Below are 23,721 nucleotides of genomic sequence, written 5' to 3' on the forward strand. Positions count from 1 at the left end.
ATGTGTTTGCGGATGGTTTCGCTTTTAAGATTCTGCTATCATTGCCTGGTCGAAAGATAGGCTGCAAAGCACGTTCTTGGGGTCACTGTCCAGGGCAACAAGAGGCGACATCCAAAGCCGACGCGAATGTGAATAAACGAGAGGTTGAATTTGGTAAATACTATATCTCCACCACGCGCTGCCTGCAATGGAAGATTAAGAATAGCTCGTGGAGGGAAGAGGTGACAGGCATGAAAGGTGAAATTCAGATTCAATGAGAGAGAAAGAAACAAACCCAGGCTACTAGGACTAATTGAACTTAGGCAAGGATAGGAGAATGAGACTTAAACCGGTTTGACCATTTTGTCGGTCAATGGCTGGGTTATCCACGGCAAGTTCGAGTCAGTGGAAAATATGGACACCTGGGCGAAGGATTTCGATCTCCATAATAGTTCACGGTCCAGAGCTGTGAATCCCCGTATACAGCGTATTTGTACTCCACTTATCCTATTTAGGGCATACGTGCTCATGTGGGTAAGAGGACACAAGTTTGCCACGGGATGTCGAATGAAACGGCCGCAAAGTTTAGCTTAGTTGGTATTAAGTGCATACTAAAAAAGGGCATTGGCCGTTTAGAAACGGGTTCCATAGGAAAAGACGCACCCCTGATTCTCGGAACCACTAATAAGGCGCAAAATCCATCCAAGGCCAAAGCGCCATATTGGGTAATTGACAGCGGGCTCGGACCTTTAATACCCTATATGTAGTATTCCATTTGGGGCCGAGGCTTCTGGAATACTAGCTAGGGTGAATTGGGACAAGTGTATCTTGGATTCTTTATACTCAACGATATTGAAAGCATCGCCATCTCTTTCTATAAAGGCCACTAGCAGACTCTTTTCTGAACCACCCAGAGGAATTCACAATCGTAAGATCGATCGGCGGGCTATATCATATTCAATACATCAAGTGAACAAAGAAAAATAATACAAAGCACAATGTGGGCGTGTGGGCGAGTGGGCCAGGACCCCGGCATGAACATAATTTTATGTGAGATCCACCCCGCAATAGTTAGCCCGTGTTGTTTAACAAAAGGATTATGTATTTAGGGCATTTGGGGTCACTTGACCTCTTGGCTATGTGATTGGACCAGGTTACGGCAGTCTCTAACTACGGAGTAATAATTATTTCGTTCTCTACAAATTTATATTCCTCCTTTTCTATACCTAACCCCCTTCTGATATATATACCTTTACAAATAGAAAGTATGCAGCCTTATAGAGATACAATCCCCTTCCTCTCTTATAAATAGATCCGTACTATACACAGGAAAATCCGATATAGCACACTGCAACAGTCTACCCTATAAAGATTCACCCACCCACTTTTCTAGTGACGCATAGATCTGCTAATATTTCCCTAATTAGTCTTAGTCCCTAGTATTAAGCTTGTATTTTGTATTATATAGAATCCCTCTGATTCCTCTCTTCTATATTGTATAACCCTTAAATTTGTCAATTTATAATATGCCAGATGAATGCTAGGCAGTTAGTGATGCTCGAGGGCCCTACTATATATTAAATTTAGGGTTGAGAGCACCATTGCTTGGATATTAAACTATTTTGAATCTGTAAAGATACCGAAATATATACCACGCTACTTATGCGCCCAGAAAAACAAAATGGAGGTGGGTGAATCTTTATAGGGTAGACTGTTGTAGTTAGACACTGCCGTAAGCCGGGCTAAGCTTCGATCCGCTCCGACCACGAACATCGTCTGTCAAGTGGAGTAGACGGGACAGACACGAGTGTTCCGAGAAGCTGGATAAAGGAGGCTCCTTATGTCCGGTATGATTCCAGCTGGCTAGCACGGACTAGTGGAGGAGATCAACGGAGTAAATCGTCAAACTGGTGCTTACGCAAAAGAATGCCTCAATTTGGAAATGTCTCAGATATCCCGTCAGGGGTAATCGGGAACAGCCGAATTTATATTGGGTGCCGGCTCTGAATTTGGGGTAAATCCCCAGCAACCTTTTCCAACTCATCCTTTTCTTTTCAGAACCTTAACCTTCTAGAAATCCCACTAGCTCAGTTCCAGACTGCATGCCCCTATGTTGTAAGCACTAAATCGACTATCCAATTGCCGAATCCCCACTCTTTGACCTTAAAGCATACATCTCAACTCGGGGCTCCTTTGCATTTTTAGATATCTATTGATCAAATAGATCATGCAATATAACCAAAATGTGCCTAAGACATCATTAATCAAATATTAAATAGTCCGCTTATAGAGCGCTCCATTCTCAGCCGTGTACGCATAACACACAGCCTATCATAATTGAAGATTCGATTGACGGGCCCGTTTTCCTATTTTAGTTAACTTATGATCTTAGCCTATCGATCTTTAGCACAACTAGTTTGTTTTTCCGGTGACCACTCCGATCATACCCTGAGACTCCGGTGATCAATACTTTGTAGTGTACTCCGCAAATGGTGTTCTTTGCGTCATTTAGCATACGCTTGTCAATGCGGCTGGAGCGGCTGGTTTGGGGCCGTCCGCATCACAAACCGTTGGCCGTGTCGAGAATCGAGATTGGTTCATGAGATCCACCTAACAGGGATGATGTCGTAAGATATACCCGATGACGGCTTGCGATTCGTACATCGTACTTTTTTCCACGACGCGGTGCGGCTCGGCTCCTGTTGCCGCCGGGGGTGTTCTCCGGCTTCCATTGCGGCAGCTGGAGTAGATGGCGGTGTGTGTTGATCGACAAGACATAAATTGCGTCAAATGTTGGGGATTGATACTGAGCCTTTCTACTATTGGTCTGGAATTAATTATCTAGTCCGTCCCGAGGGATCATTTCAATACCTAGATCCAATTCACTTGTATTGCACAGTACTAACAACTCAACCGCTGAGATATGCTCAATCAAACTTGTATCATAGCCTAAACGCATGGCTAGTCGTTAGGGGGAGGGAAGCTCGTAGCATTCATAAATCATCAAAAGAGCAAGATATAAAAAGGAGCAGTAGGCCAAGCGCGGAGTTAAGCAAAAGAACAAGCGAGAAACGAAGAAAAAGAAAAGCCAGGACAAGAAAGTAGGAGGGGGTATCATGAGTTCATCAAGCCCATTGCAACAGCAACAGTTACATCCATATCCCATGCTATCCAGCAAACAGTCCTCGGATAATTCCAACGCTGTACGTACTCCGTAGATCGAAAAGAATTATTCCCATTCAAATCCAGGTGTCGATCTATCTACGCCTCGAGGGACGCGTATCTCGACGGCCAAGACCATCATCTTCCTCGTCTTCCTCCTCGACAGGCGCAGGCGTGCGTCGCTCCGTGCGTCTCTTAGGCCGACGACGCCGGTTCGAGCTGATATTACTAGCCGAGTCATCGGGCGCAAGAGAGCACTCGTCGTCGAGGAAGTCGTCTTCACCACCGCTTTCCCACGTTCCGACACCCGAGAAGGGTGTGCCTAGGCGCGCTTCGACGAAGGAACCCCGGCGGCTTTGGCTTGCCACGGAGAGGCCGGCGCCGCGTTCGCGCAGTGCACGTCGAACGACTTCAGCTTTGCAGTGGAGGGCTTCGAAAGCATCTTCAAGGGCTTCCATTCCGAGGAAAATGTCGCGCTCGACTTCTGCTAAGGCGGCGATTTCGGTTTCCTCGTCTAGAGCAATCGGCCCGCCGAACGAGGCGGGGGATGAGGGTGCGCCGTTAACTTGGCTTGAGGGTCGGAAGCTGCTGTCCATATAGTTGGGTGTCGGTCCTCGGGAGATACTGACGCCTAAGGGTGTGTTGGAGCGACTTCCGCTCCAGCGAGCGCCGGCGGTGGGGCCTGGGTCTTCTGCGCCGCTGCGGAGGAATCCGTCGAAGCGGCCGGAGATGAGAATTTCCCACTCGTCATCGCTGATGGCGGAAAGGGTGGCGAGGACATGGTGGAGTGTAGGGTTATTCAACATGTACATAGCAGTTTCTGGATCGCGAGGGAGGGAGGGTAGTCGGTAAAGACGCTGGATGGCCGAGGCCGATGAGATAAGCGCCGAAGGCTTGTGCCGGGGCATCTCGTCGTCAGACCGCGGGACAGGAGTAGAGGAATTGATGCCGAGCAAAGAGCAGAACAACGACCGCTGGTGGGGTTCGAGATGCGTAAGCATGGCGAAGGTCAACGTTTCGTCGTCGACCTCGTTGGGAGCACTGGTGCCTGGATCTTTCTGCTCATAAAGCCATTTGTCGACAGCGACCTTCGTCTTTCGAGATTGCCGTATGAAGTGGTCCCGGTATTCCTCAGGAACGTCAACGTCAAGCTTCTGCATTGGAATATGCTCGTCGCCTGGCACACCGGTATCTACGGTGGTTGGTGCCATCGTGAAGGGAGGCCACATGGGAAGTTCCCTGCGGCCAGACACGAGCTCCAAAACCTCGCCCCAGCTCACCCCATCAGGTCGACCGTCTGCCTCCGTTCGATCGCATATCTGGCAGCTACATGGCTCCGAAGAGATGTCGCGCGCGAACACGGCTTCGAGGCGATCCAATAAACGCCGGGCGACAGACCGATAGCCTGTTGCCACGGCCAGAGATCCATCCTTACTCATGACCTTTTGGTAGTCGTCTAGTAAACGGTGATATGGATCAAAGATTTTGCCGGCGATAGCCTGGGACTGAGGTTGTCCTTGTGAAAATGGATCATTCTGCCCGAGGCTAGCCAGCAGTGCTCTCGAGACCTTGTTTTCCAGACCACCATTTTTCAGCAAATAATCGACTCGAGGGATAGTAGCAGGCATTTCGGGTGGAGGTGGGGGCGGAGGGGGTGCGCCGAACGAATTTGGATTCACTGGTTTCACAAAATCGATCGATTCGTCGCTAGCAGTGCGACGACGGGACATGGCCGATCGGTTCTGCGTGCGAGAGGGAGGCTTCGCGGGCGGGGTCATAGGTTTTCGTGGCGCCGAGTGCTGCTGATTAGGGGCAATAGACGTTGCATCAGACCCGTTGACTGACTCTCCACCGTTATCACGAAGTGTGACGTTCGACTGCGAGGCAGACATTGTCGAGCGACTCGACCGTTTGGGCAGCGTTCTGTCATCGGAAACCTTCGTCTTAGACTTGTAACTCGATGACCGAGGCAAAGCTTCACCCTCATCCTTGGACGTTCTGTGTTTTGTAGGGGTCTCCGTTCGTGACGTCTTGCTGGACTTGGACTTGGTGGTATCATCTGGTTTCGACCGGAGACTCGATGAGGACCTGTTGACTTCGGAGGCTCTGATTTTGATACTTGTTCTCTTCTTGGGTTTGTCTGTCTCCTTCTCATCCTCGTTGATAACACTGCCTTTCCCAATACTGCCCTTCCTCGACTCTTGGTCGAGACCAGTCAGGGGCGGACTAGGAGGCGCATGGTGATTCTCGCGGTGACCGTTCTTCCCCTCGTCATGTGTCAAGTCGGTCGGGTCCGGGGTAGGAATACTCGCTCGGACGCCTTCCTTGCTGTGGGCCTTCGAGAAGGTAGGATACGGTAGACTAGTTCTCGACTCAAGGAACGAGGCTGCCTCCGACCTCTCGAGTCCAGGCATGGAGGACCTGCGTTGGGAAGTTGATGAGCGAGCCGTGGGAGGATCCTCGGCGTCCTTGGTTGAGGTCTTCCTGTTTGTCTTGTTTGTCTTGCTCTTAGTGCCCTTGATGGTCTTCGACTTCCTATCGTCGCGGTTTAGTCTAACAGGAAACATGGCGAAATCCGTAAAATCGAGTTGTGGACCGCGCGAAGGGTCAATCGTCCGTTACCTGTCTAGAGTCGCACTGCCACTGAGGGGAATGTGATCCTATTTTTGTCTCCAATTCTCCTGGCGCTTAGTTCGGGCTGCCGTCGTGACTTGTCGCTTAGGGTCGCAATGTGCGGGAACCAATCCGGCATTCCAAGTGTCTGGGGTCTGGGGAAAGAAAATGTGATCTCAAGTTGAAAAAAAGAAACGAATAACCTCATTCAGGTACGACGCATGAAATTGTTGGAAGTGGAAAGAAACGCACTATGCGATTATGCGGTGAACGATCTCGGCCCCGCTCTTTTAACTGACGTGGTTTTTGCTGCATGGAAGCCTGAAATCAGATGAGATATATACAAACGCCCTCTCAGCTGAAACCTGTCTGGGGGAACACAGATTCTACTGCCTAAGGCAACATATACAGGTAACTACATCAGTGGATTTGAAACTTTTGGTATTCAGGATATCAATCCGATTCATGCAATCCATTCACTGCCTTGACAGGGGATGTCTCTAGTACCCAACTCCCCTCTTCTTCATGAGCGACCCCTCCATTCTGCGCAGCTCTCATCATCTTGTCGCTCGCGAGTGTCAAGTCACCCGTGTTGTAATCCCAAATCCATCCTTCCTTCAGCCACATCCATGTAAGATAGGCACGTAGCTCCTTGTCCTGTGGTAGAACGCATTTCCATTCAGGCACAAACCCGACCTCTGTCGCATCCGTCCCTTTCCAATCGGAGGCTTTCCCCCGCAACTCATCGCGACAGAAAATCCTCCAGCTATCAAGGGAATATGCTCCAACTCCGGGTAGATGTGCAATCTCCCATGCGACTCGTAAATCATCTTCATCAATGCATTCTTCACGACCAACATTTCGACCGTCCAGTTTTCGTGGATAGTGGAGCTTGCGATATCTTTTTCTTTTGTCCGGGGGGTCTGATAGCCATGTTTGTGCCAATGTAATGCATTTCCTTGCACGCTGGTTTTGAAAACCCAAACAGTTTATCATCGATACGAGTTCTGGTGAGTCTGCTTCTGCCATTGCCTCGATCGTAGGATATCGTTCAAAAACCTTGAACAAGACCGGTAGGGCAACACCACCGCGGGTTCGATTGAGAAAAATGGTTGCAATGAGTAAACGAAAGGGGTCGTGTGCAAGCTGTTCCTGGATGAGTCCGAAAGAAGACCCATCGATAGGGGGAAACGGGAGGCAAGATTCGGAATTAACTAGCACAGGTGGGAAATAAGGAGAATGCTTCGGGGCTTTGGCTTGAGGGGTTTTAACGCGTTCTGGATTAACGAGAGAGGTGCATTTCACCGGAGTTTCAGGCTCAGGGTTTGTACATTGGGGGACAAGACATGGGCTTTTAGGGGGGGATATATTGATATGAATATGCAACGGATGACGTTCTAGATCATCCCAATCAGAATCAAAATCAAAATCACTCGGTGCATCACTCAAGGAAGAATCCGACGACAAGAAGTCCGAGGGCAGATTCAAATCTTTCAACAGCTTTCGGGTTTGAGGGGGGATAGACAAATTGTACAGCGAGGAAGCCGTTTCCCGCTTACGTTTCGAGCCAACTCTGGAGTTGTCGGCTCTTAAGAAATACTTAGATTGGACCTCATCACTTGGAGTCATACCTGGCAAATCACTGGCACTCAAAAATCCGTATCCCACAGAGTTGGATCGGCGGGTAGCGGGAGCTGACCGGAGCTTCGTTTGCTTGCATTACTTCCATTAAGGCTCTCAGAAGAGGTTTGCGGCGGAGTGGAAGGCGGAATTCGGTCTTTATATGCCCCATCGGCGGAATGGCCTTCAGGCTGTTTCTCTGCTCCACCAGCGGAGTCATCTTTCATGTAATGTTTGTTGCGCGACTTTCTCCGTTCGCGCTTGCGTCGGTTTCTTTCTATCTTTGATTCTTTGCTTGAGTCACGACGCTTCGACGGCTTTATTTCGACCACTTTTTCAGGCGATCGGGTCTCATGCATATCCTCTTTCGGGGCGTCAAGTGACAAGCGACGTGTAAGAGTTTCTTCGTTGCTCTTGTCAAGATCTTTGAACTCCCCGATGGCATCAACACGTTCCTTTTGAAGCAAAACATACTTGAATTGAGAGACAAACTCGCCATAGGGCGAAGAGTCGTCGGTTAAGTCGATAGGTGAACTGGGGCTACCCAGAACGAAGTTCGTGGGCATTTTGGGTAGATCCGGTGTGTTGTTCTTACGTTTCAGTTCATCCGGCTCAACATAAACCTTGTCCTGGATTTCAGTAGGGACACTTTCTAGAGCATCTGCCTCGAACGATTTCAGTACCTTGGTTGGCTCATCATGCTGCAGAGCATCGTGGCTGTGCGGTTTTGCCGGATCCGAGTGACGCCTCTTGTTTTTCTTATGCTCATCGTCCTCGGTGTGACCGGAGCTGCTGTTACGCCGTTTTCGGTGCGAGCGCTCGGTGTATGTGTCTTCCTCGCCGTCCACTTCATCCCCAAATGCAGAGCCGGCATATTCTGCTGCCACAATTCCAAGCTCCTCAAGGTAAACGCCTCGAACGTGCTCGATCAAAGCATCGATAGCTGTGTCGCCCAGTCCAGCCTCTGCAGCGACACTGCGCAGTTGGCTATTGAATTCTCGTCTGTCCGAACGTCGAACCGGTTGAACCGGTTTTATCATGAAAGGACGTGATGCGATGAACTTCAATACCTCAATCCTCTTTTCTAGACCCACTGAATCGAATATCGTGTCTTCGACCGTCCTTTCACTGTCATCAATCGGCAGTGCGGGGGACTCGGTGATTCCGGAAAGTGTAGAAGGGTGATCACCGGCCTCGTGGATGGGACAGGACTGAACTTTTATGACTTCATTTTCGTGCTGAGGTCGTGTGACGTTTTCGGGATTCACAGGAGCTTTATCATTACTATTGTTATCTTCCATTGTCATATGCTTCTCTTTTTCTCGAAGATTTTCTCGGCGTCGGTTTCTTTGCCGTGCTAGTTGCAGGCGAGGAGTCCGACGCGCCATCATACCCGAAGGGGCTCGAGATGTCAATGTCGCCGTCCATCATCTCGTCTCGGGATCCTTCAATGCTCGCTTCCTCAGACAAGATGTCGTCAATAGCACGATCAAAGAAGTTTTCATCAAATTTCTTCAGGGGGTTGATGTCAAAGGATGGAAGAGGAACGACGACGGAGATATTGCTGAGTCGAGCCATTGTCTAGGGTCGGAAGTTGGGGAAGTGCGAAGGGTTCGTAGACAGAACGCGGTGGGTTGTTTTACGGCGGACTGTTTAGATAAAAAGTAGTCTGATTAATGCAAGCTCAAAGACAATCAAGGAGTGAAAAAAGCCACCTGCAAGTCTTCTGTGCAGTCAAATGCGTGCTCTTCTCGGGGAGATCACGACGAAGGCTAGCTCCCTTGAACGCAGGACAATTCACGTGTAAATTTGGTAAGGCGACGCGATCTCGTGTCAATGAAACTAGTATATGAAAATCATGAAAAAGACAAATGTATATCGACTTTTCACGTCGGCGTAGACTTCTAAGGGAGAAGACAAGGTCAAGTGAATTGGAGCTCTCTACATCAAAAAAGGAATATCGAAAGCACGGACCACCCGATAAAGAAACGTCAATCTAGCAGGGATCTGCAACATACAACAAAGGGATGCATTGCGAAAGACTTGAATTTGCTAGACCGGTTTATTTATTTATAGCGATGTCTTCTATATCTTGATGCGCACTTGAGACTGTATGTACATTGGCATCCACACAACATATCCCATTTTATACAGAATACCCAGCGGAGTTGAGTTGTCTTGGCTCACCAGCAGCATCGAATGTTCCATTAGGCAAGACCCGAATCAGCTGGGCAGTACTCTGCCCGGGAGCAACCCAAGTAACATTATGACCGCGTGCCTTCATGGAGGCGACCGTTGCATTATCATAAGTGTATTCGAAGCTGACCTGGTTCGGAATTAGCTGATCATGTAGACGGGGTTTGGCCAACGCTTTGGCGGCAGAGAGTCCCTGATCAATGGAATGGATAATGTTCTGGACGGTCGCAGTGATGATACGGCTGCCTCCTGCGGATCCCGCAATCAGGAATAGCTTGCCATTGGGTCGCTCAACTATCGCGGGCGTGATAGAGGAAAGGGGGCGTTTTCCAGGGCGAACATAGTTGGATACAGAGGGGATGTATCCGAATGAGTTCGATGATCCAGGAATGGAGAAGTCTGTGAAATCTTTAGTTAATCCCGTGACCTGGAGTCGGCTTTCTCGACATACCGTTCATCTCATTGTTCATGATGATACCGGTTTCTGGCACCATGATATGGCTACCAAATAGTAGGTTGATTGTGGTGATTACGGAGATTGCAAGGCCAGTGTGGTCGGCTACTGCGATATGGGAAGTTCCAGGGCTGATACAGAGTCAGCTTTATATGAAATAATGATGCACCAAGTAGGACTTACGTGTCCAGGCTTTCCAGTCCGGCTGGATCATAAACAGATACGTTCTGAGTTCGCACATCTGAGATTTTGGATCGAATGTCGTCAATTGTAGACTGTTCCAAAATCTCCTTCTCATACTTGGCCATCCCGTCAACAAACAGGGGATCACCAAAGTTAGATCTCTGTGGTTCATGTAAGCGATCATTGAGCAGAGTTCACCCGTGAAATCAGAGTTGGTCATTCATACCTCGCCATATCCAAATCGCATCGCCTCGTCCAGTCGGTGGGTACTCAAATTCACAGATTGTTCAGTCGTGAAGAAATCTTTGTATGTACCCAGGATCTTCAAAATACTCATGGCGATACTACCACTCGAGGGGGCCGACGTACTCGTGATCTTGTAGCCACGGTAGTTAATCTGAGAGATATCCCGAATAGCCACAGTGTAATTTTTAAGGTCTTCGAGCGTCATTGTCCCGTTCTCGCTCTGCAGGGCATTGATCATAGTCTCCGCGATGGGGCCCGAGTAGAGTGCATCCGCGCCACGCTGTGCGATAGTCTCGAGCGTATCCGCATACCGGCGTCGGGTAATAATATCGCCTAACCCAAGTCTAGTTCCATTCGGAGCAAAGTCAATTGCCCACGTGGGGTTCTTGGTCAGGAAGTCCTCTCCAGTGCCAACAGCAGATGCCATGTATTTGACAAGATCTTCTGTGACAGGGAACCCGTGCCGGGCTGTGTGGATAGCGGGTTGCACAACAGTCGACCATGGGAGAGAGCCGTATTTCTTATGGAGGTGCTCGAGACCTCGCACTTCGCCCGGTACTCCACTAGTACTGTTAGCCTGGTTCCGATCTGCTCCGCGTACTTGTCTTACCTTGCTAGTCCGCCGTAGATTGAAGCATCCTCGTTGCCTTTGTACATATCCTCGAATGCTGCAGCTGGGGCCGTCTCTCGGAAATCAATAAACTCGTAATCACCCTTTGCTGATCTCACGAGCATGAAGCCACCTCCACCGATTCCACTGTGGTACATCCCTGTGTCCGTTAGCAATGTTCAGATACGACTACTGAGCGGATTAATGTAGCCTCACCTACGACACCAATACAAAATTGTGTCGCGACCAACTATGCCATTGTTAGTACCGAGGTTTACCCTTACCGCAAACGAACCCAGATAGAGATACTCACAGCGTCAGCAGCGTTTCCGCCCTTCTCCAGAATATCAGATCCATGGCGCGAGCAGATTGAGCTTTCGCTAGCAACAGCGCCCAGCTTTCCAGGACCAATTTTACCGTGCGACCCGTGGCCGGCATTTGTGTCTCGCTCGGAGAACTCCAAGGGGAAGGTGTTGGCAGTGGGTAGATGAATTGCGATCAACAGCAGCGATAGAATCGCCAAAACACCTAATCTGATCGGTTGTAGCATGTTGACTAGAGTCTGCCTCCAATTTCTCTGCGGTACGCAATGCCCAAGAGTCGGTACAGGAGAAGAAGATGCTGGCAGGGCCAACTCAAGCTAAGACGCCATCCCATATTAATATTTCCAATCGGACAAAAAGCAATAACCGAGAGGGGAACTTTGGAGAGATAGCTGTACCTGTTTCTCCACATCTTGGCTAGTTCGACAGGGGTGTTGCATGTCACGATTGGAGAACGTCCAGCTTCGCTTCGGACGCTTTGGTATAGGATCGGCGGGCTCTAGGTTGCTCAGAAAATGCAACTGGCATCGGGGGACGAGGGATTGAGGGATAAGAACCAAGGATCAGATATTTTGACGGTGCGCATCTTCCAATACCATTAAATCTACCTACTGCGTAGCGGTGTGTTAAGTGTAAAACCCCCGAAGCTTCGACCCCGCCGATAAGCCACCGGGTAGCTTCAAGGCCCAAATTGTCAAAGCGCGGGGTTTTCTCGGAGTCATTGGGTCAAATTCCATGCTCCAAATTGTCTAAATGTAACCTCTTGCTTCCGTGGATATGATTCGGTGATCAGTTGGACTATCCTTTGTTGTCAATATTTAACCCCGAATGATCTGGTTATCATCCCTGTGACTAATCCTCCCTTGCAGCGGCTCGTCTTATCCACGACATGGTCTCCTCCCACTCCTGAGGGATTTTGTCCAGTGTTTCCAGTGTGGCCAATACTAGCCGACGACCCCAGTCGCGCACGTACCATCGATGGCGCAGGAGACGCATAGCTATTCCATAATGCAGAAACAGAACTCGGGCAATCCAATCGCCATGTTGGAGCAGCGAGGAAAATTTGTCGGAGAGGAATAAGGGCCATGCAAGGGGGCCACCATGCGGTCCAATTTTTGGCCACGGCTCGATGGCCCGATGCAACTGCTGCCATGTGGCATAGTAGATCGGTTGATCCGATCCTTCCCTTGTGTCAATCATCGCACGAAGTCGAACTAACGACATCATTATATCTCTGCCTCTATTATCAGCTTCGCAAGCCCTACACCGTCACTCTATACATCGCTGGAACATACTTGTGCAGGCTGAATAATACATCTGTGTTCTCGACCGGGTTGCCGCCACTGTTTCATGTTATTATTCAACCTTTCGCCGATGAGCCAGAGAGCAGGAGGTCCATACTGATCATGTTTCCCAGTTTCGAGGCTTTCTGGTGTGTCAGGAGTGCACAGCCATCCATCCAGCTGTGCGTCAACCCCTCCTTCAAGTATCCGGGAAAAAAGCATGGCGGGGCCGGACATCAATGTACGAGCCTCGAGAACAACCAAAAGCGGGTCTAGTGTTCGATTTTCAAGAGACAGTACTCGAGATCCCATGGCGAATAGCATTATGATGATGGAGGAGACAAATGCTGGTTCATAATCTGGTGGTGAGATTTCTGGAAGAACCTTACTTAGTCCAGCGCATGCCTGGCTCTGATATCGCACGGCATGATTCAGCCATGAAGCTCGATTATCAGTTTCAACCGAGGCCAAGTGTAAGGCTGAGAATGCGTGGATGCTGTCAAGCAGGTAAGGGCAAGATGCGGCCATGCGTGGAATGGTCATGGAGAGATGGTGTCCTGACAGTCCATCCTGCGACAGCGTATGGTACGTTGAAGTCATATACTGGTGGAATAATCTCGTCTCAAGCAAGCGTGTTGCTTGTGTGAAATCCCTTGATGGGGTCACAGTGCCACACTCTGTTTCGTCCTGGGCACTAGATGATGCCATAGGGCTGTCCTCGTCTTCATTTGGAGGAGGATATCTACACTCCATCTTTCGCTTCCTGCACAGAGTACATGTTGGAATGCCCTCGTCACACTGGGCTTTGCGTCAGAATTGAGTCTCGGCTGGTGGGTCACTGCCGTCCGTAAAGGCTATCTGAGCCACGATTCAGGCACATTCCCGAACCACATCCACCGACGGGTTCAGGGGAGTAAATTTGTCACTCACCTTGACATGTCTCCTTTTACACTCCAAACACCCTTTCCTGGATTTCGTGTGACTCCGACGCGATGGCATTGATGGTTGCCATTCAGAATCGGATCTGGTATTAACAAAGAAACCAAGAAAAAAGCAAGAGCCCTCCCAATTCCTATCTCGGACAAATGAGATCCGCGCCCCCGACCTCGGTACTTTCTGGGGGATCTGCACATGACACTTGCGTGATTGGCTTACAGTGGCCCCGGACCTTCATTGTGGATTACATAATCTAACCGTCGAGCCGTGGACCGCGGGAACACGGCGGGTGGTCCCGCGGGACCCTAGGTACACCCCAGACCATACTAAACCCGATGCTATAGTTACATATATTGTCTGACAGAATAGCCACGGTAGACCATTTGACCTAGGTACGAAATAGAAATTAACGACAGAAATTCCAGTGCAATACGTGGAAGGATTTCAGCGTGTTCACTGGTCTACTCCAACTTTGAATTCAATCTTTGAATATGCGAGAGAAAACAAGACTAAATCTTACCACACAGGGCTAGGTAAGAGATACTTCAATGCAATACAACCTTGTCCTAATAACAATCCGATTCTTTCGGGATTCGTCTACGATGGCGGTCCCGAAGAAGAATATTCAGAGTGCACCCACTAAACCCAAAGGGGCGACCGTGCTTAGTCAACATGCTAGCGCGATAAGTTAGCTAACTAGTACTCCGTAACTAACGAGATAAGGCTGCCGTACCTGGCAGAGTATAGATCCCTCCGTCACTTCCCTTTGGAATTCGGTTACTTAGTTCACTTCATCTCAGACTCACTTCATCTCAGACAACATCTGCTACATCCTGTACTCAGAGTCCAGCTGGACGTCACATCACTGCCTTTTCCCCAAGTGTGTCAACACAAATACCTGTCTGTCTTAGCCCGTGTTCAGATCGATAGCCGAGGCCACATAGCCTATCGGGACGGTATGCAGCAACGACTATCTACGGTTGAATCGCTGCGCTTCCAAATGCCATATGTCGCATTTGGCTCAAGGCAACAGACTTATGAAGCGCTGTTGCATTCCCACCCTGAAAGCACCGCTCCTCCAGAACAACCCACCGCTTCTCACCAGCCCAGGTTTTTTACTTGGGTAACTAAAAATGGATACGGCGCCCGACATGCTTCTGATCCAGCCCCGTTCTCTCTCTGGGATGATCATATACACGATTTCCGTTTTCCTACACCTGAAGAAAGGAAGTGGATTGTCGATGTCTTCCGTGCGGAAAGTGTGACCTACAGCTGGCCAGACATCATCATTGAAACCCGTTTTCCCCCAAATCCAATCCCTTTGACGGTGGCATGTGTTGCAGCGACGTTTATCCCTGCCGGATCCAACTGGCCCTACTTGACAACGAACACCGATTACAGCAACCCGAGGCTACCTGACCCCCTCTCTCCGCATTTTCAACTACCGAAGTGGGAGAGACCATCCGAAAAGCAACGGGAAGCGGTTCTACAGGCCTTGGGTAGGCTTGTGACAGTGCAGGCTGTCAATTACATTGCTCCTATCATCATTGTTGAGATCGCGCTTGATGGAAGATCATATAGCACCCGATCTCTCCCAGGAAGAGTCGGTGGTCTCCTCACTGTATACCACCACAGTCATACGCCTTTTTGGCCTCTGGCGTGCGAAAGCAGAGAACGCCATATTACACCTGGAACGGTTCAGGATACGACTAACTATTTGCTAACTGACCTCCAAACTCTCTGCCCAGGAGTGCGAGTAGAGTGTGGTGTTACTTGCAGAGACGGTGGTAACCTCGATGCCACCATGGCTTCAACTGCCGGCGTGAAACTTAGAAACACCGATTCAGGGAATATCAGACTTACTGTTTCCAATCACAGATTTATCGACTCTGATGAGGTCTATCATCCGTCCTCTCGGAATGGGGGCGTTTGCATTGGTCACATTGACGAACGGTCCGATGCTCTCGACGTCGCTTTGGTGAAACTTTACCCGTCGACAACCTTCACAAATGGGGAATATTTCCAAGCCCAGCCTCCGAATCGCCTCATCCGTTCCACCGAAGTCCAAAATAACACATGGTGCTGTGCAGACGGTATGACAAGCGGAGCAGTGTTTCTCAGAGTGGTTGGAGTTAAGGATCGAAGTCCACCACGACCTCCCGGTATCGTGGTCCCGTTCACTGAGTTCATTATGGAGAATATTTACCGTCTCTATGGACCCACTGCTGGTTCGATCCGGGAAGGAGTTTGTGGCGCGCCCATCGTGGTAGATGACAACGAAGGTGGAAGTATCGTTGGGTTCTTTCAGCTTGGGGCAGAAGGCTCTGCCTGGGCCTTGTCACCCTGCCTGGATGATTTGATCGACAGTGGATGGACGGTGCTTTGAAAATGCTTCTTGTTCTCGTTGATATTCTTATTCTGTCCCAGATTGCTCTTTATGTCAATGCTACTAATGTGCCCTTATACCTTTTAGTGTGAAATTCATTCGCTACACTTTTCAGGATTCTACTGAGAATACATGAAATAAACCACCTTAAATCGCTGCCGACATTTTGTTTAGGGCAAAAACTATCCTCGGCCAAGGGTAAAATTAAGTATAAGCTGTAACTAACTAATCCTGCCGTCGCAAGAGGCTACTAGAAAGCTACAGAGTGCGACCCCCAGGATGTCTTCTCTGTTGCAGCCGTGCATGGCAACTCCGAGACTTTCCGCGTCCTCTAGGAGGTATATGCTGCTGCCCCGGAAGTTGTCGAAAGGCAAAAAAAAAAGAAAAGAAAATTATGAAGCGGCCTTGAGTGTTGAGCTCACATCCCTGGAAATGCACCGTGGTTATCAGTACACCCATTCAACGTATCGCTGGTAAACATATCAAAAAATCCCAGATCAAGGTCCAAATCTCGCATATCGATTGAGGCTAGAGAGTCTTGGCCATATACACCCCCAGCGACAGCAGTGGCAGTCTCCAGACTCCTGGCAATGCTCAGTAGAGGATGTGTGGGGTGGTTGACAACCGGCGACGAGAGGAGGACCTGAACTAGTCGCTGAAGGTAACTGGGAATACCCTCGGCTTGAAGGTCCTGAGCCCACGGTCTTTGCTCGACGGATATCTTTACCAAGCAGACACAGGCAAATGCCACCATGGTCCCAATATAGGTTGGTAATTTTCCCAGCCACGAGGATGATTTATTGTCATCCACAATGCACCTGATAATTGCCAGAGCACTTCTCGCCGCGCCGTGTGCAAACTTGTCCGCGTCGGTATCAGATTCGGACCCAGAGCTGGAGAGTTTTGTATCCTGCGACGAGCCTCGAAAAATATGCGAGAAGAGATATAATTTCGCGGAATGCAAATAAAGATCGAAGACACGGCGTGAAAATGTGCTCGGTACGTTCGTGAAGGAAAGCATGGCAAGCCATTCCTCCAACCATATATCGTAGGCAGCACTCAGCTGCGCCAGTTCATTCGACCGCTGACTAGCGGCACTGTACTCAATATCCGCACCGAACATGTCAAAGACACGACTGCTGATGGACCACAGCTCGACCTGGCTGATTAGACTTAAGTCAGAAGCGTTGGTGAAATAGCTTTGCAGAAAATCTCGTGGCCTTCTTAATGAGTAGAAGTCTCGCGTAAGGGGAGGTCTTCCGTGGATGAGAGAGCAGTGATGATCGCAGAGGTATACCAGCCAGTATAACCGGGTACGGTCATAGCAGGCTCGTTTTGTGTGAGGCATTTTTGTGATGCACCTGTGCAAATCCAGCTCTGTGGAAATGCGAACAGCTGAATAATTGTTAGTATACTGACAGGCAAGATCTGAGACCATTAGTGTCACTGTCGCTCACCTAAACTGTTCAGCGCGGTGGAAACTTCGTTCAACCATAAAGCTCCAATACACAGCGCGCGGACGTCGTCGAATGTATGATTGCACGAAAATAACTTCGCGGAGACTTGGTTTGTGAAATGTTTTAGTAAGGGACTGTATTTATCGGAGCCAGTGCAAAAGGCAGACACTGTGCATATTGCAGTGATGAAGAGCGGAGAGCGTGTACGGATGGTACTGAAAGAGTCGTTCTCGCCGAGGGTATTGTGAATGCAAGGGTCCAAGTTTTGCTTGAAGAATACGAAGAGTTCCTCCGCTATCTCCTGTGAGATATATCCGCATGAAACTGGGTCGGGGTTCCGTCCTGGGGCTGCTCCAATGTCACCCAGCGTAAGACTGATGATAGACGATGCTGGAAATGCGCCAAGACTGCATGACAGATTCAAAGTGACTCTTTCAGGTGTCTCCAGAGGTAAGGAATTAGATAAACCGCCGGGAATGTCAGTTTCGACGCTGTTGAAACTAAGTGGCTGCGGCAGAGCGGCATTGCCCGAGGCAACCGCAGAAGGCTGAGTTGTGTTTTGTTCGATAGACTGTTCTAGCTTGCTCATTCGATCTTCCATCTGTTCCTTCCATCTAAACCTATGTATCAGCCAGAGTTATAAGTGAAACCACAGGCTATGGAGACAACATACGAAGCATCATTCTCCAAGAGCATTTGGAGGCTCTTATTGACAGAACACGCAAGCCCACGCCCTTTACAGCGGCTGCAAGGGGGCTTATTATCAGTCATATGACATTTTATCTGCATTGGTATTAGTATATAGCTCTCTTTTTAGAACCGTGTAGTCCTCGCCTTGAGTTTGCGACACAAGACACATGCCGTAATCTTGCGCGAGATATCGGGGATCTTCCGATCGCCAAAGGAATTGCGTAAATTCATTGCCGCAGATGGAGGCATGGTGAAGGCAATTCAATATCACCTTGAGGGTGAGGCCAATGGTTAGAAGGAAGAGAAGTGAAATTAAAGTCGACCTTTGGATGTATGAGTCTTGCACCAATCGCGGGTTGCGGTCAACCCCACCACGGTCTTCTTGCCGTCGCCTCATTTTCGTGTTAATTCCAGTACTACAAGATGTGATTGAGAATGGTTAGAATATGTATACATAGGTCATAGAGGCAGGCGAAATGAAGAAAAAAATTATTTGGTTCTAATAATTGCAAAATGACCAGTCACCTTGGTGCAAATATAGACATTCACATCATCCGCGCTCAACGAGATAATTATAATAAATGCACAAATGAAAGTAGTGATCCTTTCTCTGCGCGGCAGAGAATTTAGCGCACCAAAACAACACGTAAATAATACATAAACACCCGTGCAACGGAAACCCTTCTAGAAGATCATTTTACCCTTGTTCTGCTTCAGGTTAACGTCGTAGTTCTTCCAGACCAGAATGCAAGGAATGGTCAAAGCCAAGATGGCAGTAGAAGCAATGCAGTTCAGACGCTGGGCGTAGCCCCACGTATACGCGACAGCTTCGCGAAGAGGGGTTCCCCATGGGTAGGTTGACTGCACAGTGATACCATTCAAGTAGATCTCGGTAGCATTAGACTTCAAGTCGTCCGGCAAGTGTTTCGCGAGGGTATTGACAAAGACATTGTTGTATATAGCGGCACCAACAGCCAGGCCAATCGCGCCGCCGATATTCGAGAACAATCCGATGAGGGCCAGCATCATCGGAGTTCCCTCGCGGCCACCTGCCGCCATAACAGCCATGTCTTCGCCAATGACGAGGGTGCCGCCGGCGAAGGCGATGAATATCTGACACATGACAACGTAGCCAATGCCGTGGTCTGCGCCACGGAAGTAAATCATCAGGCCGGAGCCGAGGATCATAAGCGGGGCTCCGAAGAACAGGCAGATGTATTTGAAGCGTGCAGTGGCCCAGATTATGGCTCCGATGACGGGAGAAAAGAAGCAAGAGCCGACGTTGTAAATCTGGATCATGTAATTTGCATGGACTGGGGAAATATCGTAGGAGATCAAGACGTAGTTGTAGAAGTACTGATCCCAGAGTTCGAAACTGAAAAACAGCACGGCGGCCAGTATGCATGCGCCTAGAATGGTCGGCCGCTTGATCAACTCATAGCGGATAAAGTGGGTTCGTGCACCCCATTTCTCCCATGCTGCAAAGACGAACAGCATGAAGACACCGACGATGATGAGAGCAATGAACTTTGCGCTCGCATACGTAGAGCGGCCATATTGCGCCAAACTGAATGGCAGGAGGAACATTACCCAGCCACTCATTAGCAAGAAAGCGCCAATGACTTGTAATAGAATGTTAGTGTCAATATCCCGAGCTTTGGTTTGGGTATCCTTACCATCAAATTCATGGATATAGTGAATGATAGACTGTCCAACCGTGCGACCGCTGGGCTGTCGTCGGAAGATGCTGTTTTTCTGTGCCTTTTTCTCAAAGTACTTGAAAGCTATGGCGAGGGGCAAGAACACAAACGGCATCACGATGCAGAAGATGCCATAACCCCAGCGCCACCCGAAATTGGCGTATATCGAGTTTGCTGCAATGCTGCCCGTGAATGCAGTACAGATAAACGGAGTCTGCATAAAGCCGAAGGCGAAAGCTCGGTTTTTTAGACCCGAGGTATCGGCGACGAAAACATTCAAGATCAGGTATAGGCAGTAGTAACCAATCCAATACAGCACGTAGCCGGCCGCATATCCATTGGGACCATTGCATGCAGTGAGGATGATCATACCAAGAAGGTAAATGCTGGTCGAGACCACCAGAGCCTCAGCACGACCCCATAAGTTCAAGGTCTTACCAAGCGGCAGCTTAAGAACGCCGCCCACAATATTCGCGAGGATATAGGATGTTGAGACCTGCGGTGCGGACTTGAAGCCTCCCTGAATGTAGTTGATCAGGAATCCACTTATATTCGAGTGGAATGCCAGCATAAATGTGCAGATCCAGATCCTGCAAGTTCGGTCGTTGTCAGAAAATGGATTTCATCGCAAGAGCGCCGGAAGGAATGAGCCGCGATCTACTTACCAAGCGTATATTCCAACCAAAGCTGGCCAGCTCCATGCGAGCGCTGCTGCTTCCGCCTTCTGCTGACCTAACTCGGCACCCTCCGTGATCGTGTCGGGGTGCAGTTCCAATTCCTTCTCATCGTCGAGCATGTCGCCCCCATGGGAGTCGTCCAATCTGGGAGGTGATTCAGGATCATATGATGACCCGTCGCCATTGTCCTCACGTGTCTCCGATTTCTCATTTTGCGAGCTGTGTGATTTCTCCCCGATTATAGTTTGGTCGATAATTTTGCCGTCATCGCGACCTTCAGCGGTCGCGGGGAGACCCATTACTGTATATCCCTTTCTCCGATCAGGAAATCAAACCGGATGCCAGATCCTCAGGTGCTTCCGGGGCTGTGTGAGGATATACAAGGATTGGGTATTGGGCGGAATGGGAGGATGTAAAGGAGAATGGAAAGATCTGCGACGCTAGAGGGGTTCTTTTTTCTATTAATTCGGACGAACAGAGGCCCGAGAGCTTCCAGACCAGAAAGTCCCGCAGTCGTCCAAGACATCTCCATTTTTTTCCCCTCGGTCTCGAACGGAGGCTCCGATGCGACGATCAGATAAATATCGGGGTGAGCGGACAGGGTCCAGTTGATCTGATATTTGGCCCAATCAGGGGCTGCCGTGACGGCGATCATCCCCAATAAGCCCCTAGATGGTGTGGGGGCCGCAGCCCTGATTGGCCGGGATTCGAGTCTCCCTCCTATCTTGGACTAGCGCTTCCCCGCCCAAAGTCTCTTTTCAGGGCTGCTACCTGCTTGATGCGGCCATCCCGTTTGCGTCCACCACTTACGCCAAACCACTTGAAGGGCTAGCCGGATATCACGAAGACCGTTTTATTCGAGTCATGCCATCATCTGTCTCACTATGTTCCTTTTTCCCCTTACTGCTCTCTAGGAAAGGCTACCCGGTCCCTTGCGTTTCCACGCGGTGTACAGTGTAAGGTTCGCGAGAAGCTTAATACAAAGGAAAGGTCAAGGTCGTTTCCAGCCCCCAATTAGTGCTCAAAGCAGCAAGCATTTATTGACCTCGTACATGAATCATCATCTTCTCGGAGCCTTTGAGGTCGCCATATGAACTCAATTGAGCATTGTGGAACGAGATCTTCTTCGGGTCCTCGGCGAAATTTGACTTTCACGCCCTCTTGTCTGGTTTTTGATTTATCTGATTCCGATCAGATACGCGGAACCGGGATTTATGACGGTAACCCAAGCTTCTGTCTGTCCAGGCAAGGTCTACATGCGGGATGGGTCTCGGGGCTAGATCGCATTGTCTCGAAGCGTTCGAGGCGCTTCGCAGTACTACTCTACTTCGTATGGAATACTATTTGTTATTATCAGTACGGACCATGTTTCTTGCCCACACCCTTCAACGGTCGCGTGCGAGAGCAAAAACTTTATATTGACTGTGACCGAGGAAACCCTTGAACAAACCAAAAGTCTTTTTGGTCTCCAGGAACTTAGATTAATCAATCAAATCAATCGTGCCATGTCATCTAATCTGATCTTGAATTATCCACACCGATCCATCTATGATCCCCTGGTGAATGATGTTGACCTCCCTTGCCACCATGTGGAGTTCGCTGCGCCCACGAACCCGTCGGAATCCCCGTTTGATCATTCTTTTATGAAACCTGTATGAAAACAGTCTGTTGGTTTGTGCAAAATATATGTAGAACAGATCTAGTTGTAAGCTGTTCCTCTACATCCATTGGAATATATGAACTGGTTAGCAGCCATGCCAAAGTTGATGACCGCTTAAACGTCGGCCCCGTAGCTGCCACTTTCGGTCCCCAAGGTAAAGGAAAGCAATTTGCAGGTCTTTTAACAAACTTGACACGGCTAATAGGCTAGCAGGCAAATTGTTAGTGTTTTTTTTTTTGTACAATTAGATCACCGTCAGTTTGATGTCTAATCGTAGCTTGATGCGCGGGACCATCTCCGCATTGGGAGGTTGGTAATGTGATGGAGTTTGTCCGCCATGGCGACCTAGAATATGTCTGTAAATGGAAGCTAGACCTAGGGGAACCCACCCCGCTAGCAGGAGCACCCCAAGTCACAATCACTGCAAGCAATTCAACCCGGCCCATGACGATAAAGAATATAGACTGTACTTTCGCTTGTTTAATTGTTTAATTGCACAGGCAGGGGGGTCTCAATAAACGAAGCTATGACAATGAAGAAGAAAGAAAGAAAGAAAGAAAAGGGAAATGTAGAGGAGGCGAGTCATTGCTATGAGGAGGAGGTGCCTTCCCGATAAGGCAATTAAGTCACAAACGGCAGGCACCCCCCATGCAATCAAACAAGCAAAAATATTCTTCATCGACATGGGCCGAGTTAAATTGCTTGCAATGATTGGGACCTGGTCTGCTCCTGCGATTTCCCCTAGTTCTATCCTTCAAGTACCATTGCATTGGGCTATTTCAACTAACAACACAGTGAGAAGAGCGATCTGGCTGTTGTTCTCCGTATAAGCACCAGTCGGATACCCCAAAGCGAGTCATCAAGTTTCGATATGCCTGATTTTGAATAAATCGGATGTTCCGATAATACATTTCCTCCTCTGAGAGCGCATCCGAGCAATTGGCCTGTATGAAGTCATTTTCAAACCGCTGTCGGGAATCAACCTTTTCATGTTCTGCCAAGTTGACTTCGAATTCGTGGTCATTGTGACACCTCCACCGATCATCGTCTGGGCTTAGTCCTGGTCCTAAGTCGAGCCACCGGGTGAACACAAGGCACACTTCTTTCTGTCCCATACTCCGTATCTCGATTTGCCATGAGGTATTGCATTTATCACAACGCCCTTGATCTCGGGGTTTTGTTGTCGGATCATAGCTATATTTATTAATAAGACCATTAACGACAGAGCTCAAGCTAAAGCTACGGTTAATATGCATACAGACGTGCATATACCCGTTTTTAAGATGTGGGAATAACAATGATAGATCTGTCGTCTTACTACATCAATAGACAGGAGAGTTGTCATATGACTACTTTGAAATTCCTCTTCGTCGTGCGGTTTGGTGGGTTTCAGTGCTTTTTCCGTGATAGGATTAGTCCCCACCTCTGTATAGAGCAATGACTGAACGGGTATTCCAAATTGAGATCCACGGTAAAGCCTTCGCATGGCAAGTTGAAGATGAACAAAATGGAACTTGTAGTACGCGTGACTTGGGTAATGCATAAC

At 49.0% G+C, this 23,721-nt stretch overlaps 7 protein-coding genes across 7 annotated transcripts; 1 reads left to right on the forward strand and 6 right to left on the reverse strand.

The window, feature by feature from the left end:
* Positions 1 to 3,236: 3,236 nt before the first annotated feature.
* N7518_000779 (uncharacterized protein) lies at positions 3,237 to 5,708 on the reverse strand (the record flags this gene model as incomplete). Its single annotated transcript, XM_057181707.1, has 1 exon — positions 3,237 to 5,708. One exon carries the CDS (start codon positions 5,706 to 5,708, stop codon positions 3,237 to 3,239), a length of 2,472 nt encoding a protein of 823 aa, XP_057047057.1.
* Positions 5,709 to 6,207: 499 nt separating this feature from the next.
* Positions 6,208 to 8,952, reverse strand: N7518_000780 (putative pre-mRNA splicing factor; the record flags this gene model as incomplete). The annotated part of the gene is made up of 3 exons (XM_057181708.1): positions 6,208 to 7,342; positions 7,423 to 8,721; positions 8,768 to 8,952. 3 exons carry the CDS (start codon positions 8,950 to 8,952, stop codon positions 6,208 to 6,210), a joined length of 2,619 nt encoding a protein of 872 aa, XP_057047058.1.
* Positions 8,953 to 9,520: 568 nt separating this feature from the next.
* Positions 9,521 to 11,613, reverse strand: N7518_000781 (gamma-glutamyltransferase; the record flags this gene model as incomplete). Its single annotated transcript, XM_057181709.1, has 7 exons — positions 9,521 to 9,969; positions 10,022 to 10,155; positions 10,208 to 10,368; positions 10,434 to 11,016; positions 11,064 to 11,223; positions 11,280 to 11,313; positions 11,377 to 11,613. The coding sequence occupies 7 exons, from the start codon at positions 11,611 to 11,613 to the stop codon at positions 9,521 to 9,523; spliced, it is 1,758 nt and encodes a 585-aa protein (XP_057047059.1).
* A 625-nt stretch (positions 11,614 to 12,238) lies between these two features.
* Positions 12,239 to 13,422, reverse strand: N7518_000782 (uncharacterized protein; the record flags this gene model as incomplete). The annotated part of the gene is made up of 3 exons (XM_057181710.1): positions 12,239 to 12,620; positions 12,682 to 12,729; positions 12,788 to 13,422. 3 exons carry the CDS (start codon positions 13,420 to 13,422, stop codon positions 12,239 to 12,241), a joined length of 1,065 nt encoding a protein of 354 aa, XP_057047060.1.
* A 1,141-nt stretch (positions 13,423 to 14,563) lies between these two features.
* N7518_000783 (uncharacterized protein) lies at positions 14,564 to 15,991 on the forward strand (the record flags this gene model as incomplete). The annotated part of the gene is made up of 1 exon (XM_057181711.1): positions 14,564 to 15,991. The coding sequence occupies one exon, from the start codon at positions 14,564 to 14,566 to the stop codon at positions 15,989 to 15,991; it is 1,428 nt and encodes a 475-aa protein (XP_057047061.1).
* Positions 15,992 to 16,409: 418 nt separating this feature from the next.
* Positions 16,410 to 18,554, reverse strand: N7518_000784 (fungal specific transcription factor domain-containing protein; the record flags this gene model as incomplete). The annotated part of the gene is made up of 4 exons (XM_057181712.1): positions 18,269 to 18,554; positions 18,122 to 18,231; positions 17,449 to 18,062; positions 16,410 to 17,386 (listed from the first exon to the last, which is right to left on the reverse strand). Exons 1-4 carry the CDS (start codon positions 18,533 to 18,535, stop codon positions 16,410 to 16,412), a joined length of 1,968 nt encoding a protein of 655 aa, XP_057047062.1. The 5' UTR covers positions 18,536 to 18,554.
* A 268-nt stretch (positions 18,555 to 18,822) lies between these two features.
* On the reverse strand, positions 18,823 to 20,814 carry sit2 (putative siderochrome-iron transporter; the record flags this gene model as incomplete). The annotated part of the gene is made up of 3 exons (XM_057181713.1): positions 18,823 to 19,760; positions 19,815 to 20,428; positions 20,504 to 20,814. 3 exons carry the CDS (start codon positions 20,812 to 20,814, stop codon positions 18,823 to 18,825), a joined length of 1,863 nt encoding a protein of 620 aa, XP_057047063.1.
* Positions 20,815 to 23,721: the final 2,907 nt, after the last annotated feature.

The sequence above is a fragment of the Penicillium psychrosexuale genome, assembly GCF_028828465.1.
Source record: "Penicillium psychrosexuale strain IBT 29551 chromosome Unknown utg000001l, whole genome shotgun sequence".
Classification (NCBI taxonomy): domain Eukaryota; kingdom Fungi; phylum Ascomycota; class Eurotiomycetes; order Eurotiales; family Aspergillaceae; genus Penicillium; species Penicillium psychrosexuale.